The sequence below is a fragment of the Cyanistes caeruleus genome, chromosome 19 (assembly GCF_971803275.1).
Source record: "Cyanistes caeruleus chromosome 19, bCyaCae1.hap1.1, whole genome shotgun sequence".
In the NCBI taxonomy this organism is placed as follows: Eukaryota; Metazoa; Chordata; class Aves; order Passeriformes; family Paridae; genus Cyanistes; species Cyanistes caeruleus.
The window spans coordinates 5,530,650-5,545,978 of NC_141719.1; the positions used below are offsets into that span (position 1 = coordinate 5,530,650).

General features: G+C 56.7%; 2 protein-coding genes across 3 annotated transcripts in view; both read left to right on the forward strand.

Annotated features, from left to right (window-relative positions):
- Positions 1-1,388: 1,388 nt before the first annotated feature.
- FADS6 (fatty acid desaturase 6) lies at positions 1,389-6,669 on the forward strand. Of its 2 annotated transcripts, none has more exons than XM_023938649.2 (7): positions 1,389-1,479; positions 1,702-2,048; positions 2,776-2,942; positions 3,212-3,392; positions 4,243-4,430; positions 4,994-5,173; positions 6,043-6,669. In XM_023938649.2, the coding sequence occupies exons 2-7, from the start codon at positions 1,709-1,711 to the stop codon at positions 6,190-6,192; spliced, it is 1,206 nt and encodes a 401-aa protein (XP_023794417.1). In that variant the 5' UTR covers positions 1,389-1,479; positions 1,702-1,708; the 3' UTR covers positions 6,193-6,669. The 2 variants fall into 2 exon arrangements, with proteins under 2 accessions (XP_023794417.1, XP_023794418.1); XM_023938650.2 differs by having other exon boundaries at positions 1,391-1,479; positions 1,705-2,048.
- A 2,554-nt stretch (positions 6,670-9,223) lies between these two features.
- FDXR (ferredoxin reductase) overlaps positions 9,224-15,329 on the forward strand; it is an 8,263-nt gene continuing 2,157 nt past the window's right edge. The window contains exons 1-8 of the mRNA XM_086857768.1: positions 9,224-9,576; positions 9,666-9,763; positions 10,881-10,976; positions 12,137-12,259; positions 12,788-12,901; positions 13,397-13,498; positions 14,785-14,892; positions 15,081-15,319. Coding sequence (XP_086713894.1) covers positions 9,546-9,576; positions 9,666-9,763; positions 10,881-10,976; positions 12,137-12,259; positions 12,788-12,901; positions 13,397-13,498; positions 14,785-14,892; positions 15,081-15,319 — 911 coding nt within the window. The 5' untranslated portion in view covers positions 9,224-9,545. The remainder of the gene's footprint in view (positions 9,577-9,665; positions 9,764-10,880; positions 10,977-12,136; positions 12,260-12,787; positions 12,902-13,396; positions 13,499-14,784; positions 14,893-15,080; positions 15,320-15,329) is intronic.

The window sequence follows — 15,329 nt, forward strand, 5'->3', positions numbered from 1 at the left end:
TCCATTCAGAGCTCACCCTTGCCCTGCCAAACGGCACCCTCGGAGCAGGGCTGTCACCTGCTGCCACCGTCCCTCGTGGTGACACCTGAGGGGTGACAATGAAGGTACCGTATCTCTCTGGAGCAGCCCCACCGATGCACCTTTGGGTCTGACACCTGCCTCTCCTGGCCTGGCAGCACCCGTGGGTGCTCTCCCAGCTGTGGACAGGTGGGAAAAGCCATTCTGCTCATCAGAATGAATTAATCACTGGCTGGGCTTCACAAACCACCATGATTCCTCAGTCCCCCTGGCTCTAGAGATGGTCTTTCCTAATGCATGCTTTACAGTGGAAATGAAACCTCAGCAGGTCTCTGATGCACACTCAGCTCTGCCCCTTTTGCAGCAGCTGGGATTTTTTTATTATTATTTTATTTTAAATTTTTTTATTATTTTTTTTCCAGAGGGTGATAATTCCCTGGGGCTTGGTGTAACTGGGGTGTGAGGTTTGCTTCCCTGCAAAACTGAGTGTGATGTGATGTTACTGGAGGTGCTGGGCCCATCCCAGTTTGTCACTGTGATATCCTAGTGATGGGTGTAGCAAACCAGCCTTGTCTGTTCCAAATCCGTAGGGATTTGATGGATGTCAATGTTCATTAAGGTTTTGGCGGATCAGTTGAGCTGATTTGAGGTTTGGCAAGGAGAAATAACAAAGCAGGAAGAAATTCAGTACCGCAGCGAGAAGCAATGTGATTTTAGCTTTCCTTCATAAAGAAATAGGGTTCTGGAGGTCCTGGTCTGTGCAGGGGCATCCCCTAAGCTTTTGGATGCCAGTATCTGGGTGATGAGTCAGGAGGCAGTGATGGAAAATGGGGGAAATTCATACAGGATCAGGTCAGAAGAGAAGAGAGACCCTGCGGGGTCAGAGCTGGGTGCCAGAGTTGCGAGGGACAGGTTTGGGGTAGCCTGAGGTCCCTGGCGGGTGGCTCTGGGCTCTGTGTCCCCCGGCAGAGCAGAGGGTGCTGGGCAGAGGGTGCTGGGCAGCAGTTTGGGCAGCGGGCACAGGCATCCCCCCCTCCCTGCAGCCTGCTCCTCGCTCTGGAAAAGGCCGATTTTCTCCCCAAAACGGCTCTCTCATGGGACAGGCAACATTTGCTCCCTCTCCCTGGCAAAAGCGAAACCCTATCCCCGTCCTCAGCGCTCCGCTTGGGTTTCTCAGTGCTGTTCCCGACGCTCGGCTCCTTCGCCTCCAGCATTTCCATTGCCTCTATCCATCTTCTTTCCACTCCTTCCCCCTCCGCTGCCCTCCCCACGGCCCCGCTTCCCCGGCCGCTCCCCTAAATGGGCCAGGAAGGCGGATTATTGCCATGGCTCATCTGCATTCGCCCTCCTCCCAGTCCTCCCCCGCTCCTCCCTTCTCCAGATCGCAGCGGTGCGGAGTGGCCCGGGCTGCCCGGCCCCGTGAGCGGCCAGCGCCGGGAGAGGCACCGGGCCGGGGCTGCCGTGAGTAGGGGGCTGTGCTGGCTGTGCTCTGTGTCCCTGTGCCGGGTGCCTGCCTGGCTCTCCGGCCGTGTCCGCTGCCTGCGTCCTCCTTGGATTGTTTATTTTTCCCATCCCTGCCCTTCCCGTGTCCTTCGGCCGCAGCCGGAGCCGCAGCGCGCCCGCGGTGGGTCGGGGTGCCGGGGTGGATGCTCCGGGGGTGACACCTGAGTGACCTCTGTTCAGCAGGGAGATGTCACTGCAGGATGGGGACCCGAGGGGACGGCAGGACAGCGGGGAGGTCAGCGGTATCCCCCGGCTCGGGGGGATGGAGGACTCCTCGCTCCGGGGCACGGCAGCACCCGGTGGCAGCAGGACAGACGTGATGGCAGAGGGCTGGGAGCCGGGGCCAGCGCTGGGTGACGGGGACGTGACCCCCGAGGGAGCCCCACAGCGAGCACGGCAGCCCGAGGAAGCCCTGATGACCGAGCTCTCGGAGCTGGTGCAGAAGGTGGTGAAGAGCAGCAGCTGGTGGGAACGGCACGGCGTGGACATCAGCATCCTTGCCTGCAGCCTCCTCCTGCTGCCAGCAGGTAACCTGGCTCAGCACTCCCAGACCGTGGCCAGGGGGGTCCCCGGGGGTCCCACTGCCTCCTGCTTTGTGCTGGGAGCCCGTTGGCACCTACTGAGGTTGTAACAAAGCTGCGGTAACTCCTTTAGCCCATGACTTGGCACGCTCTGACCCCATGGTGGGTGAAGAGGACACGATGGAGTGAGGGGCACTGGTATCTGGGGCACTCCCTGGGCTGAGGGGATGGTGCCCAGGCAGATGCACACAGGGCAGGACAGTGGTGATGTGTCCCACCGTGGGACAGGGAAAGCATGGTGGTTTTGGTGGCAGTGACCCTGGCTGTGGTGGGTGCAGAGGAAAACAGTTGAGTGTGGGTCTCTGGCGGCATGGCTGGTGTCTAGGACGTTCTCTTGAACTCCTGGGGATGCTCAAATCCTGGCAGAGGAATAATATCAGTGCAATCCCACATCCCAGGACTGTGGGGTGGGATCAGGCACCTGCAGCACTCGTTGCCATTGAGGCTGGAAGTGGCCAAACCTTCAGCACAAGGGTGAATGTGGCTGGGCCAGTCATGAGGATGATGAGGAGGCAAACTGTGACTTGCATCGTTTAAGCACCTGTAACTACAGCTGAAGAACAGGTTTAGGGCAGTGGCTGGCGTGTTTGGGTGTAGCAACACCTCCAGCCTGGCTCAGAGGGCTGCAGGACATGTGCATGGCCAAGCTCCTGCCTGGCTGGTTTCTCCACAGGGTTCCTGTGCCTGCGGTCAGCTCAGGCCATCCCTTTCCTGGCGGGTGTCCTCACCCTTGGTGTGGTGCATCACACCCTGACCGTCAAGGGCAGTCACCTGGCCAGCCACAATGCCTTGACCGAGTCCAAGTCCTGGGGCAAAGTGTGGGCTATCTTCTTCATTGAGGTGAGTGGGGCAGCCCCAAAAACACCCCATCAACACCTTTGTGGTGCTGGGCAATGTTTGGAATGGTGGGAAAGGTTTCTGGTTTAACTCTTAGTTTCTTAGCTTAACCCTTAAATCCCATTTCCAGCCTGGTTTGGGGTCTATGGGGTGCAGAGCATCTCCCCATGGTGCTTCATTCTGGTTCCAGAGTATCTCCCCAGGTTCCTCCCGCACAAGCCCAAGCCAGGCAGTGCCTAACCCTGGCACCACAATTCTCTCTTTCCTCCCAGCTCTGCTCAGCTTTCACAGTCGAGCAGGCCACCTACAACCACGTGAAGATCCACCACGGCTACACCAATGTCATCGGCCTGGGGGACTCCAGCACGTGGAAACTTCCTTTCCTCAACCGCTACGTTTACATGTTCATCGCGCCTCTTGCAGTGCCCATCCTAACCCCTCTGGTTGCACTTGGTACGTGTCCCAGCCACCTTGGGACAGGGTGCCAGGTGTGGGAAGCTTGTGACTGCCCAGGTCTCAACCCACCCAAGGGTCCTACTTCGTTTGGAGGCATCACATTAACTGCACCAGCCCCTGGTGGGACACTGGACTGCAGGAAAGGCAGAAGATGCTGCATTTGCCCTGAGGACCACATCTGATACATCTGCTTTCAGCTGATGCTGAGAAAACACTTCACCTTTTGCTGTGCTGGATGTTGAAGTCTCTGGCAAAAGCCATCATGAGCCTGGAGCACCCCAAATCCATCCTCCTTTAACTCAGATCTGTGGCTGTAATGGGGTTCAGTGTCACACGTGGGTCTCAGGTTGATCAGAGCATCTCACAGGGTGTTTGATGGCTGTGTATGGGGGTGGAAGTTTGGGGGGCTGTGGGGGCCAGATGCAAAGAGCTTGGGCAGAAAAGGTGGTGGCTCCAGGGAAATAATGGTGCCAGGAAACAATCAGGGAGAAGAGCCCAGAAAGCAGTAAGAGGCTGGGGAAGCAAAGCCCTCTGGACTGTATTACCCAGGTCAGGACAGTGCCAGATACACTGACAATGACTTGGCAAATTGTAAGAAATGAAGGTGCATCCAAATCCCCTGAGTGATGATGCACAGCTGGCTCTGCTGCTCTGGGGAGGCTCTCAGACACACACCCCAGCAGTTCTATAGGGTTTGGGCCAACCTGGAGGATGGGGAAAGTGAGTTCATGGGCTGGGCTGGGCTGTGGGGCTGTTGGCACACTGGGCAGCCTGGCTGCTGGAGCAGCAGTGGTGGTAGGGAAATGTCAACACCTCTCCCATGTGCTGCCTCCTCTTCCCTGTGCAGATTTATTGAGGAACGTGGAGTGGAAGGCAGCTCTCCGGACCCTCTGCTGCATGTTTCTGGGGTTTTACTGCCATTACTGGCTCCTGCTCCACGTCTCGGGCTTCCAGTCGCCGTGGTCCGCCCTGCTCTGCATGCTGCTCACCCGCTCCCTCCTGGCCCATCCCTACATCCATGTCAACATATTCCAGGTAGAGACCTGAAGCTTCCAGGTATCCCAGCAGTGCTGAAGACAGGCAAGCCACCACCCAGTGCTGGTGACAAAGCCCTGATGCTGCTGGCCAGAGCTTGTGTCACCTTAAGGCGAGTGGGTTCAGTCGTCACCTCCCTTGTGCTGATGTTGTCACCAGGAGCATTAGGCTGGTGATGCTGGGTGAAAAGTGGTGGCCCTTGGAAAATGTCAGGGCAGATGAGTGCAGAGGGTGTGAGGATGATGTCTTCTGCAGTGGCTGGTATTATTGGGGGGGCTGAAGTGTGTTACATGTGGTGTTACAGGCCTTGGGGTGGGGAAACGCTGGTGGCTCTAAGTGTGGATGTACTGGGGAAACAGAGTCTGGGAGCTCCTTGGTGGCTCCATGGACAGACAAACACAAGATGGAGTGACTTTAGGGACAAACCCAGCTCTGGGGCTGGCAGAGAGACCCCAAACGTGGCTCTTCGTGCCCACGCACAGGCAGAGGTGCCACTGGCTCTGCTGGAGGGAGACTGGGGAGGTGACAGGTGCCACAGGGTACCCACCCTGCCTCTCCTGCAGCACATCGGCCTCCCCATGTTCGCGGCCGACCGCAAACCCAAGCGGATCCACCTCATGAGCCTGGGCGTCCTCAACCTGCCCCGCAACGCCCTCCTTGACTGGTCCTTTGGCCACTCGCTCATCAGCTGCCATGTGGAGCATCACCTCTTCCCCAGCCTCTCTGACAACATGTGCCTGAAGGTGAGACAGCCCCACAAGGTGGCTGGGAGGTGACATGGGCGTGAGACATCCATCTCCCCACCACCTCCCACCCCCACTGCCAGACCTGTCTGTGCTGCTCCTTCCCATGCTGGAAACCGCTCACTGCTTTGCAGCCCTGACCCACACCTTGCCATCCCATTCCTGTTTCTTCTGGGTTCCTGGTCCCAGTTCCAGCCTACAGCAGCTTTCCAGCAGTCCAGGATCCTCCCAGTTATTCCATTGGGAAAGTATCCCCAGCATTGCACAGTTTTTGGTTCAGACAACCTCCTATCGCTTTGCTCATGCCCTTACTTGCTGCACTGAGCTGTGGGGTGTGTTCAAAACGTGGGCTCTGAGGACTGCCCCAGCTGGAGGGATCCCAAGGCAGGTCCATACACTGCCCTTCAGCACAGGATTGCCACTCACTCAGTACCGTGCCCTTGTTTTCAGTGTCCTCTGCTTGAGCTGACAGGGCTGGCAGGACCTGCCTTCCCCAAAGAGGTGTTGCAGGGAAGGAGGTAATTAAATCTGTGGCAACCTCCCAGTCCCTTCACCGAGCTGGCTGTGTGGGCACATGGGAATAATGATGGGCGTGAACGATGAGCATTCATGGCTGGCTCTCATTAGAAGCCTCATTAGGGCATCTCTCCTAATTTGGAGCCCTCCAAAGGCATTTGGCCAGGGTGAATCCCTGTGATGCTGCAATGGGAAACCACCTTCCTCTTAATATTCACAGCAAAGATTCTACATCTGGTACTGCCTGCTCCAGCCCAGCTTTGGGCATGTGGGGTTTTCTGGGCACGTTTCAGGCATCTTGTACAAACACCAGGGCATCCTGCACAGTGCTGACATTACCTTTGCCTTTGCAGATCAAACCCATCGTTTCACAGTATCTGAAGCAGAAGAAGCTGCCCTACAATGAGGACACCTACAGCTCCAGGCTCTGGCTCTTCCTCCAGAGATATGAGGAGCTGATGGTCCATGCTCCCCCCATAACGGAGCTGGTGGGCATCCAGTGAGGACCACGGGGGCCACAGCACTTGGGAGGGCTGTTTCTCACAGGGACATTCAGAGGGACGGTTTTAGCAGGACCAACACCTTCATGAAGTCATGGTGTAGGAAACATCCCTCCCTGAAGTCTTGCTTTTGGCTAGAAAATGGTGCACAGAGCCACTGCAGGGGGAGAGACAGGTGGGGCAGCACCAGGGACAGAAAAATCGGGGTCCCCCACAGTTATTCCCAGCCAGGGCTTAGTTTTATCCACTCTGCTTTTACACTTGGGGAGAGGAAATCCCCCCCATCCGTGGGGGATGTCCAGGACATCCAGAACTGAGAAGCACCAGGATGTGTAGGATGGAGCTGCAGCTGTGTGGTCGGGGTCTGAGGGAAGGGGTGGATGGTGGGGAGGGGGTTGTGTCACTGCTACTTGTGCTTTGCCTGACTTTGGGCTAAATCAGTCCCTTCTAGGAACAAAGATTTGGAAAATTCAGCCTTAACACTTTGGGGTGGATTTCCTTTATCACTGGCTTTCATTGCTGGAGGAAGATTTACTGGTATCCTGTGGTGCCCGGGGCAGGACTGGGGGAAAGACCCCCATTCCATGGGGGGTGTCTGTGTTGGGGTGTCAGAGGTGACCCCACACTTGCTTATTGCCATGGCAAGAGTTTACCAAGGGAATCACCTGCCAGAGGCAGGCAGGTGTACAGGGCTTGGGACACCTTCCCTGTTTAGGGAGGGTGAGCTCTGCCCCCCTGTGCTGCTGCCAGGGCTGGGATACTCATGTGGCCAGTTCAAGCCCCCTCTGGGGAGCTGTGTCTGGCTTTACCAGGGTGCTCTGCTGTCCTACAGCTGCAAGACCAGCCACAGAGTCCACCCCAGTGTCACGGTGGGGAGCTGGCAGCAGAAAGGGCAGATGGCCAAACTGAGACCAGCGTGGTTTTGCTTTGAGCCTGGGGTTTTGCTCCCTGATTTGAGTTGTTCTCCCATCTGGGCTGGACCCCTGCAGTGCCACGTTGTGGATTTGTAAAGCTTCACAGGTAAATGTGTCCCAAGGCACAGGGATGCTCTGTCCAGGTCCTGGCCTGTGGCAAGGTGATTGTTGCAGCAGGCAGTTCATGGTGTTTTACTCTGCTTCTCCTCCACCAAGTCCAGGAGCATCCTCAGATGCACTGGGGAAGTGTCCCTGTGATGAGAGGCTGGAACTGGGGTGGCCATGGCATCCCTGTGCAGGTGATCCAGACTCAGGGAAAGGAGGAGTGGCCCTGGATCCATCCAGCATGACCCCTTTGGCATCAGAAATGTTGGACTATCGATTTACCCTGGGCTGGGGCCCAGGGGCTGCTGATGCACTGATTTGGGGGCATTGTCACCTCTACCCAGGCCTATGTGGGTCATTGATCCAGGACATTATGAAACACCCAGAGGGCAAATTCCTATCCTTTGGGCAGGGGTTAGGCTGGGTCTGGGGCAGCTGGAGGGGTATGGCCAGGGCAAATGGCCTGAATGCTCCAGGGGGCCAAAGACCCTCCCCAGACTGCCCCTCCCCCAATTAATTTCTCAATTGAGCATCAGAGATAAATTAAAGTAAATGTGACAAATTATTGGCATTCCTAGCTCCAGTGAGGGGATGAGGGAGCATTAGAGGTGCTGCTTTTGATTCAGGCAGGGTAACCTTAACCTCATATGTTCCTGGTTGTGGGCACAAAATGCTCTTTTGCCCTCTCCTGCTGCAAAGAAATCAGCCCCAAAATGTTCCCAAGCACTGGTCAGAGCAACAGCTCTTTTCCCAGCTGGATTTTATGGATGTCGTTTAAGGCAATGCCATCTGAAGGCAAGTGTTTGCAGGTCCCTCAGCCAGCAGGAGACAGCCTGTGATTTGGGAGAAAGGTGGATTATTCCCGGCCAGAGCTGGTGGATACAGAAGTTAACGGGGGAAAGGGAGAATTCTGGGAAAAAAGGAGGATTCTGACTCCTGTGCTTGGAACCCTCCAAATATAAACAAAATGCTTCTTTGGATGACCTCTATGGCAATACTGGGAGCCTTCAGCCTTGCCTCTCTGGCAAGGGGCTCGATGATTGCTGTGCTGACTTGAGGCTGAGGGTTTGGAACCAGCAGAATTCCTGGTCCTTGCCACAACCCCCCCTGAAGGAGTGGGTGCAGAAGGAGGCACAGAGCCAGCTGTGATTCTCAGCGTGCCTTTGCAGAAAGCCATCAACTCATTTCCAAGACCAGGAGAGAAAGCGTGTGGGTTTTATGATCTGTATTACAACCAGCTTCTGGCTGTAAACTCCTCATGGTTTTAATTGCATTTTAAAAGCCCCATCAAGCACTCGCCTGCATGCTCTGGCATCTGGCCAACTTTTAAATGTCTGCTAGGCCCTATGAGATGATTTTTTTGGCTGGTGTGTTGTGCAGGGTCTGAAGCAAGATGGGATGTGGTGCTCCTGCATGGGAGGTGCGAGCACCAGCATCTGGAATGCTCTGAGGGATATGGATGAAGGAGGGAATAAAGCAGAGACCGTGGAGACACCGGGGCAGGAGTTCTGTCAGCATCATTTATCCACTCCCTCTGGCGTTAATGTTTTACCTTTTATCGAAGGATGCTTCGAAGGGGTTTCTCCTGGCGAGAATAGGGTGGCTGTGTTAAAATCAGCCTGAGCTTCGCTTTCCCCGGTAGATTTTGGCAGCTGGTCGCTTGTTGAGCGATAAACGGGCGCAGGCAATTAGCAGCATCAGTGATGATGAATGCTGCGAGAGCGCGCCGGGTACCGCGGAGGTCTCACCACAGAGAGCGGCGGTGCGAGCGGCCGCCAGGGGGCTCTTCCTGCCGCGCCTCTCTATGCTACAGCGCGTTTCCGGTCAGCCGCAGTGGAAACGGCGAGCTGCCATTGGCTGACGGTGTGGGGGTGGGGCCATGCGGCGGCGGCAGGAGGGGTTATGCTAATGAGGGCGCTTTCCCGCCTCACGATCGGCTTGGAGGAGGGGCGGGGCCGGATCGGTGAGGGGCGGGGCCGGATCGGTGAGGGGCGGGGCCCGGCGGCGGCGGCGGAACACGGCCCGGGGGGACAGCGGGGACACGTGTCCGGGACAGGGGACCGGGACAGGACCGGGATCACCGGGGAGCCGTGGGGAGCCGATCACTGTGGGGCCGAGGGGCTGCGAGAACCGCGCCCCGCAGGCCCGTGCTCCACCCCTGCGGCCGTGAGGCGCGGGGCCCGGTGCGCGGGGTCGGAGGTCTGGGTTCGGGCGCTCGGAGCAGTTGACACCCGCCGGCCCCGGCCCGGCCCTAAGCGCCAAAGCCGCTGTCGCTGACCTCGAGGCGCTCCCGGGTGCGGTCCATAGAGCCCGGCCCCGCTCTGCTCCGCCGCGGCGATGGCCGGCGCGGGGGGCCGAGCCCCGCTGGGTGCGTGCCGGGCTCCGGGAGGGGCTGGGCCGCCCCTGGCAGTGGCAGCTCCTGTGGCTTCACGCCTTGCCTGTCGTTCTCCCCTGCAGGTCTGCGGCGGTGGCTGTCCTCCCCTGCCCCAGCACCTCGGGTCTGCGTGGTGGGCAGCGGCCCCGCCGGCTTCTACACGGCTCAGCACATCCTGAAGGTACCGGGATGGGTCTGACGGCGGGCGAGGGCACGGATCTGCACACCCAGGGAGGCATCTCCGTGCTGCCTGCAGCCTCAGCACCTCCTGGGGTGGTTTAGTGGGCTCCTGGCGCTGCTCAGGCCAGGTCGGTGTTGTTGGGGGGCTGCTTGGGGCAGCCCAGACCCCACATGGTGCTCCTGGGCCTCTTTGGTTGGGGTAGGTACCGCTGCCTTCATCCCTGCTCTGCCCCTGGGCCTTCCATTCGGGACTTAGGTTGGTTGCTGTGAGTTCATCCGAAGTGATTTTTCTAGAATCAAATAATCTGCAGGAATCTGCCTCGCACAAAGCTCTTGTCACCCAGCAGGAATGACATCTGGGACCTGCTCTCCTCCTTCCCCAGCAGAATTAAGATACATGGGTGATGCTCTACCTTGTGTCTGTAGATCTCAGTGCTCTGGGCAGTCAGTCAGGTCTGTTGGGAAATGAGACCTGAAAAAAGAACTGGGCTGCTGGCACCCTCCAGAGATAGAGCAGCTTAACCCCATCATTAAACCGTGTTGTTTTGTCTCTGGAACGTGTTGGAAAATAGCTGTTACTAAGCCTCAGGGACAAATTTCAGGGCAGCTTAATCTCGGGAAGAGGCTGCCTCAAAATACAAGATAACAAAAGCCTTGCAGCCAAACATCTGTCTAAGGCTCTGTCCCTGAGGTGACTCAGCCCAGGCCATCTCAGGGCATGGGCACCTCTGCTGGGGACTGGGAGATGTCTGGCAGGTCCCCCAGCACCCAGGGTGCTGCACTGGCTGCTTCCTGGCACGGGGGCTCTGATCAGCCCCCAGGTATTGGATACCCACCAGGTTAGTGTGGAAAAGGAGCTCAGGAGTGGGTAGGGAGATGGAGCCCCACAAGGTGGATGTGGTGGTTGTTTGGGGTCACTGCTACATCTTGTAGTCTGAGCTGGCAGTAACAGGTGCAGCATCATCCTGCTCATGGAAAAGTCTGGAAGAGGCTGTTTCTGGCTTGCTGCAGCCCAGCCTTCTGCCCTGTATTTCCCCCAGCTGCAGACGAGTGTTGCTAGGCTCCTGTGACCTTTCTGTCCTCAGTGAGACAGAAAGACTGACTTTCTTCTCCCACAGCACCATGGTGGGGCCCTGGTGGACATCTACGAGAAGTTGCCTGTTCCCTTCGGGCTTGTCCGTTTTGGAGTGGCCCCAGACCACCCTGAGGTGAAGGTTGGTGCTGGCTCCCTGCCCCTTGCCCGTGTGGTTGAGTGTGGTGACAGTGGTGGGTGCAGCTGAGGTGGTCACTGTCCTTCCTCCTGCCTCAGGCTCTCTGTGACATGGAGCTGTTAGACCAGAGAGGTCCAGATCTCCTCCTTGTCCATGCTGAGGCCATGGACAGGTGACATGGGACACCTGGCATTAGGGCTCTGGGCCAGAGCCAGGGGCTTGTGATGGGAAGTGCAGCTCCTGGTGCTGGTCAGCCTGGCCTAGAGCAAGGCCAAGGAGCACAGATGGGTTTCTTTGTCCCTGGGCACTTTGTCAGCAAGATCTCACCTGCTCATTGCTGCTGCCATTTGCCCCTCAATCAGTACCTGTTCTGGGAACACACAGATCTCATGGGGGCTGTGGGGTTGGGCTGTAGGTGCTCTCCTGGGCACAGAAAAGTTAAACCAAGGATTTCCCAACCATTTTCCTTTGCCTGGCAGTGAGCTGTACCCAGGAGTATCTGCTATATCTGAGCTGGAGCAGAGGTGGCTGGAAGTGTAGGATACAGGAAATCCAGACACAGTAATATCATGCAATGGTTTCCTCTAATCCCTGGAGATCCAAAAACCAAAATGCCTGGATCCCTGTGTGTGAGAGGGGAGGAATGGACGTACTGCAGACACTGCCCCAGGCTGAGTCTGTCTGGAGCTGCAGGGGTGGGAGCAGTGGTTTTGCTGTGTAGCCCTGATCATTCAGAAGAAAAAGGTCTGGATGCTATCCTGCCCTGCATCCTTTCTCAAGGAAGTGGTTTCCAGGAAGGGTTGAGATGAGATGCTGGCAGAGGGGGCCAGGTGGGCTGCAAATCTCATTCCTGAGAAGGAGTTTTCCCCTGCAGTGGGGGTTTATTCTGAGGGGCTGAATGTACTGGAAAGGTCCTGTCCTCCCCAGGTGGGTGCAAAATACACATTTTCCTTTCACAAGGGGCGGTGGAGAGAGTGCCAAGTCACAGCTGTGCTTATCTCCCTGTGAGTTAGCTCTGGCTGTTCGTAGATAAGAGTCTCAGAATAACTTGACTGGGATGAGGTGGTGGAGCATCTCAAGGCTGGAGGGAATGGGCACAGGGATCTCTTGTCAGGCCTTTGCCCTGGCTGTGGGTTATAACTGCAGGTCTGTGATCTCTGCAGAATGTGATCAACACCTTCACACAGACGGCGCACTCGGAGCGCTGCGCCTACTACGGGAATGTCACCGTGGGAAGGGACGTGACAGTGCCCGAGCTGCAGCAGGCTTACCACGCCGTGGTGCTGGTGGGTACCCACAACCTTAGCGTGCCAGCAGTCCTGGGAAAGGTCTGGAGGGTTATTCTCCACTGGGGTCTTGTGGATTGTGTTTGGGTGAGGTGTTTCTCGGTGCCTTGTTACCATGGGAAACTCTTCCCAGCCTTGGGACAGCTCAGATACTCCAAGGCTTGTCCAAAGCCCTTGCAGGGGGCGTGTGCTGGAGCTTGGCATCAAGTGCAGGACTCTGAAACCTCTCCCTGTGCTGGCCAATGCTTATTTTAGCCTGCCATGGATTTGTCCTTGCTGCTCAGTCCTCAGCTTGTCATGCTCTGCCTTGGACCAAGGACGTCAGATTTGGCTCTGGAGCCCAGGATGGTGAGGTGGATGAAGCCCCTGTGCCTGGGCTGTGTTTAGCCCTTCTGTTGAGTATCTTAGCCTGTGGGAGGGGATATCACAGCCATGCAGTGACCCTGGCAGCAGCTGGAAGGGGAGATTTGTGTTGGTGTCAAGCCCTGCACATAGTGACATCTCTGACTGTGTCTGCTCCCTCCTCAGAGTTACGGTGCTGAAGACAACCGGGTCCTGGGGATCCCAGGGGAGAACCTCCCCGGTGTTTACTCAGCCCGAGCCTTCGTGGGCTGGTACAATGGGCTGCCTGAGAACCGGGATGTGAGTACAGCCCTGTGCTTTCCTGCCCTTCCTCCTGTCCTTCTTCCCATCCCAATGCAGGCATTCAGCTCCAGATTAAGTCCTGAAAGGCCTGCAGTTGGAAAAGATTAGCAGGACCCATGTTAAATCCTTCTTAGATGGTAGAAATGTGAACAATTTGCACATCAGTGAGAGTGGATTAGCTGGCTCTGCATGTTTGCAGCACGTTTTGGCAGGGCCAGATGGGAACCTGTAGGGATGATGCTCTGCTTCCTGAGGAGGCTTTTTGGCCAAAACAGCTCCTGCTCCCAGGAGAGCAGGAAAGGTGGGAAGAGGGATCATCTGGGAGTGGCTGTGTTGCTGTGTCTCCTTGGGGAGGAGGCTGGTGTGGGGTAACCCAATCTGCATCACCTCTCTTTGGGGCAAAGCAGGGTGGAACAGAATTTGGGTGGTAGGAGCAGTTCTAAAGGGCTGGACATTGTGTAGATTCAGTCACAGCTGGGTCTCTCCCCACAGCTGAAGCCTGACCTGAGCTGTGAGACAGCGCTGATTCTGGGTCATGGCAACGTGGCACTGGACATTGCCCGGATCCTGCTGTCCCCACTGCAGCTCCTCAGGGTGAGTGAGGGGTGCTCTGCATCATGAGGACAGCCCAGGCCCCAAATTTCCTCCCTGCTGGGTGGCTGCTGGCTCCCACCCATCTCAGACAAAACCTCAGACTCCTCTGTCTTTGGGATCTTTTGCCAGGGAAGGCTGCTGCCTGTCGGGTGCACACATGGATTCCCAGTATGTAGGGAGTGATCCAAGGCTGTGGCCATGACTTGGGTGATGCCACAGAGCCCTCTGGATTGCTCTGCTGGCACCCAAAACTTGGAAATCAAACATCATCCCTTGCTTTCCTATGAGAAGCAAAAGAGGAGCTATTTTCCCTCTTCTGCCACCAAACCAGAAACTTCTGTTGGGGTTTATCTTTTTCTACTGTAACTGAGGACAGCAGCCTGGTTTCAGCTGGTGGCACTGGGCAGACTGGTGGATGGACATCATCCCTAGAGACAGCTGGGAGCTGGTGTGCACCAGCTGCTCCATACAGCTGCTGCCCCAGATGTTGGCAGCAAGGGCTTTCCCTCTGGGAGAAATGCCATGAGGTTTGTTGCAGCTGTGCAACAACTTCCTGTATTAATATCTAAATTAAATTTAAAAAACCCCCAAATTTGGAGGCACTGTCTACCAGTGACTACAGCAAGCTGAGAGCACTGCTGTGAGACATGGCACCGGTATGAGTGCCAGGGTGGGCAGGTAGTTCCCTGATAGAAATATTGGTCTGGAATGGTTTATCCTGGTTACCTTGTGTCTCTCCTGTCGTGTTTTCTCTGGAAAAGGTCCTGCAGTCTGGATAAATGCACATGATTGAAACAGAACACAAGATTTCTGTGAGGTGCCAGCGCCAGGGTGAGGCCTGGCCATGCTCGTACTTGTGCTGGAGCTGCCTGGGGCAGCCAGGTGGTGATTTGAGCTGTGGTTTGCAGCAGGCTTCATCCAGAGCCTGTATGTCCTGGGCTGGGAAGTCCCCCAACAGCATCTGCAGGCACCTCAGAATGGAGCTCACTGGAAGGCTTTGCTCTGTTAGCCCCAAGGTGAACCTGCTGGGTGGATCCCCCGAGGCAGTCACGGGGTGCTGGCTCGTTACCTCTGGTGCATTATGGCCTCAGAAAGAACATTCAGTGATGAGGGACCAGCTGTGCAAATAGCTCTGTGCAAAGGGAGATGACTTGTTTCCCATCCTCGCCTGGGCTTTCTGCATGCACAGCCAGCTTTTCTGCTGATTTTTCACCTTCAAGGCTGTGCCTTCCCCCCAGCTCCCTCCAGATCTGCCCTCGTCCCACTCTGGCGTCTCTGTTTTGCAGAAGACAGACATCACTGACAGCTCCCTGGCAGCTCTTGCCTGCAGCAAGGTGAAGCGTGTCTGGCTGGTTGGGAGGAGGGGACCTCTCCAAGTCGCTTTCACCATCAAGGTGAGGCTGGAGGTGCTGCTGTTTCCCAGAGCTGAGCCCCAAACTGCCTGTGCCTGGTGGGGAGGGGTGGTTTGGGAGCGAGTGCTGATCCCAGGCATCCTCCTTCCTGCACCCATTTCCTGGCTCCTAGTGATTTGGGACTGCCCTCTCTTTGCTGGAGGTAACATTTTCCTGCCCACAATTCCCAGGAGCTGCGGGAGATGATAAACCTGCCTGGTACCAGAGCTGTCCTGGACCCTGCTGACTTCACAGGCCTTGAAAGTGCTGTCAAAGGTGAGGGAAATGTGCCATGCCCCTCAAGACAGGACTCACCTGGGCAGGTGAGTGATTTGCAGGTGCCCAGAGGGTACATCAGGGAAACTCTTGTCCCGTACTTAATGTCTGGGCTTGTGAAGGCTCAGTTACCATTGTGTGTCATGTGCTCAGAGTGCCAGGAG

Bases quoted from the DNA above. Each gene is read 5' to 3' on its own strand.
- FADS6 (XM_023938649.2), top strand. From the start codon at position 1,709: ATGTCACTGCAGGATGGGGACCCGAGGGGACGGCAGGACAGCGGGGAG. The intron at 4,431-4,993 runs GTAGAGACCTGA...CCTCTCCTGCAG, and splicing joins TCCATGTCAACATATTCCAG to CACATCGGCCTCCCCATGTT. The intron at 5,174-6,042 runs GTGAGACAGCCC...TTGCCTTTGCAG, and splicing joins CTGACAACATGTGCCTGAAG to ATCAAACCCATCGTTTCACA.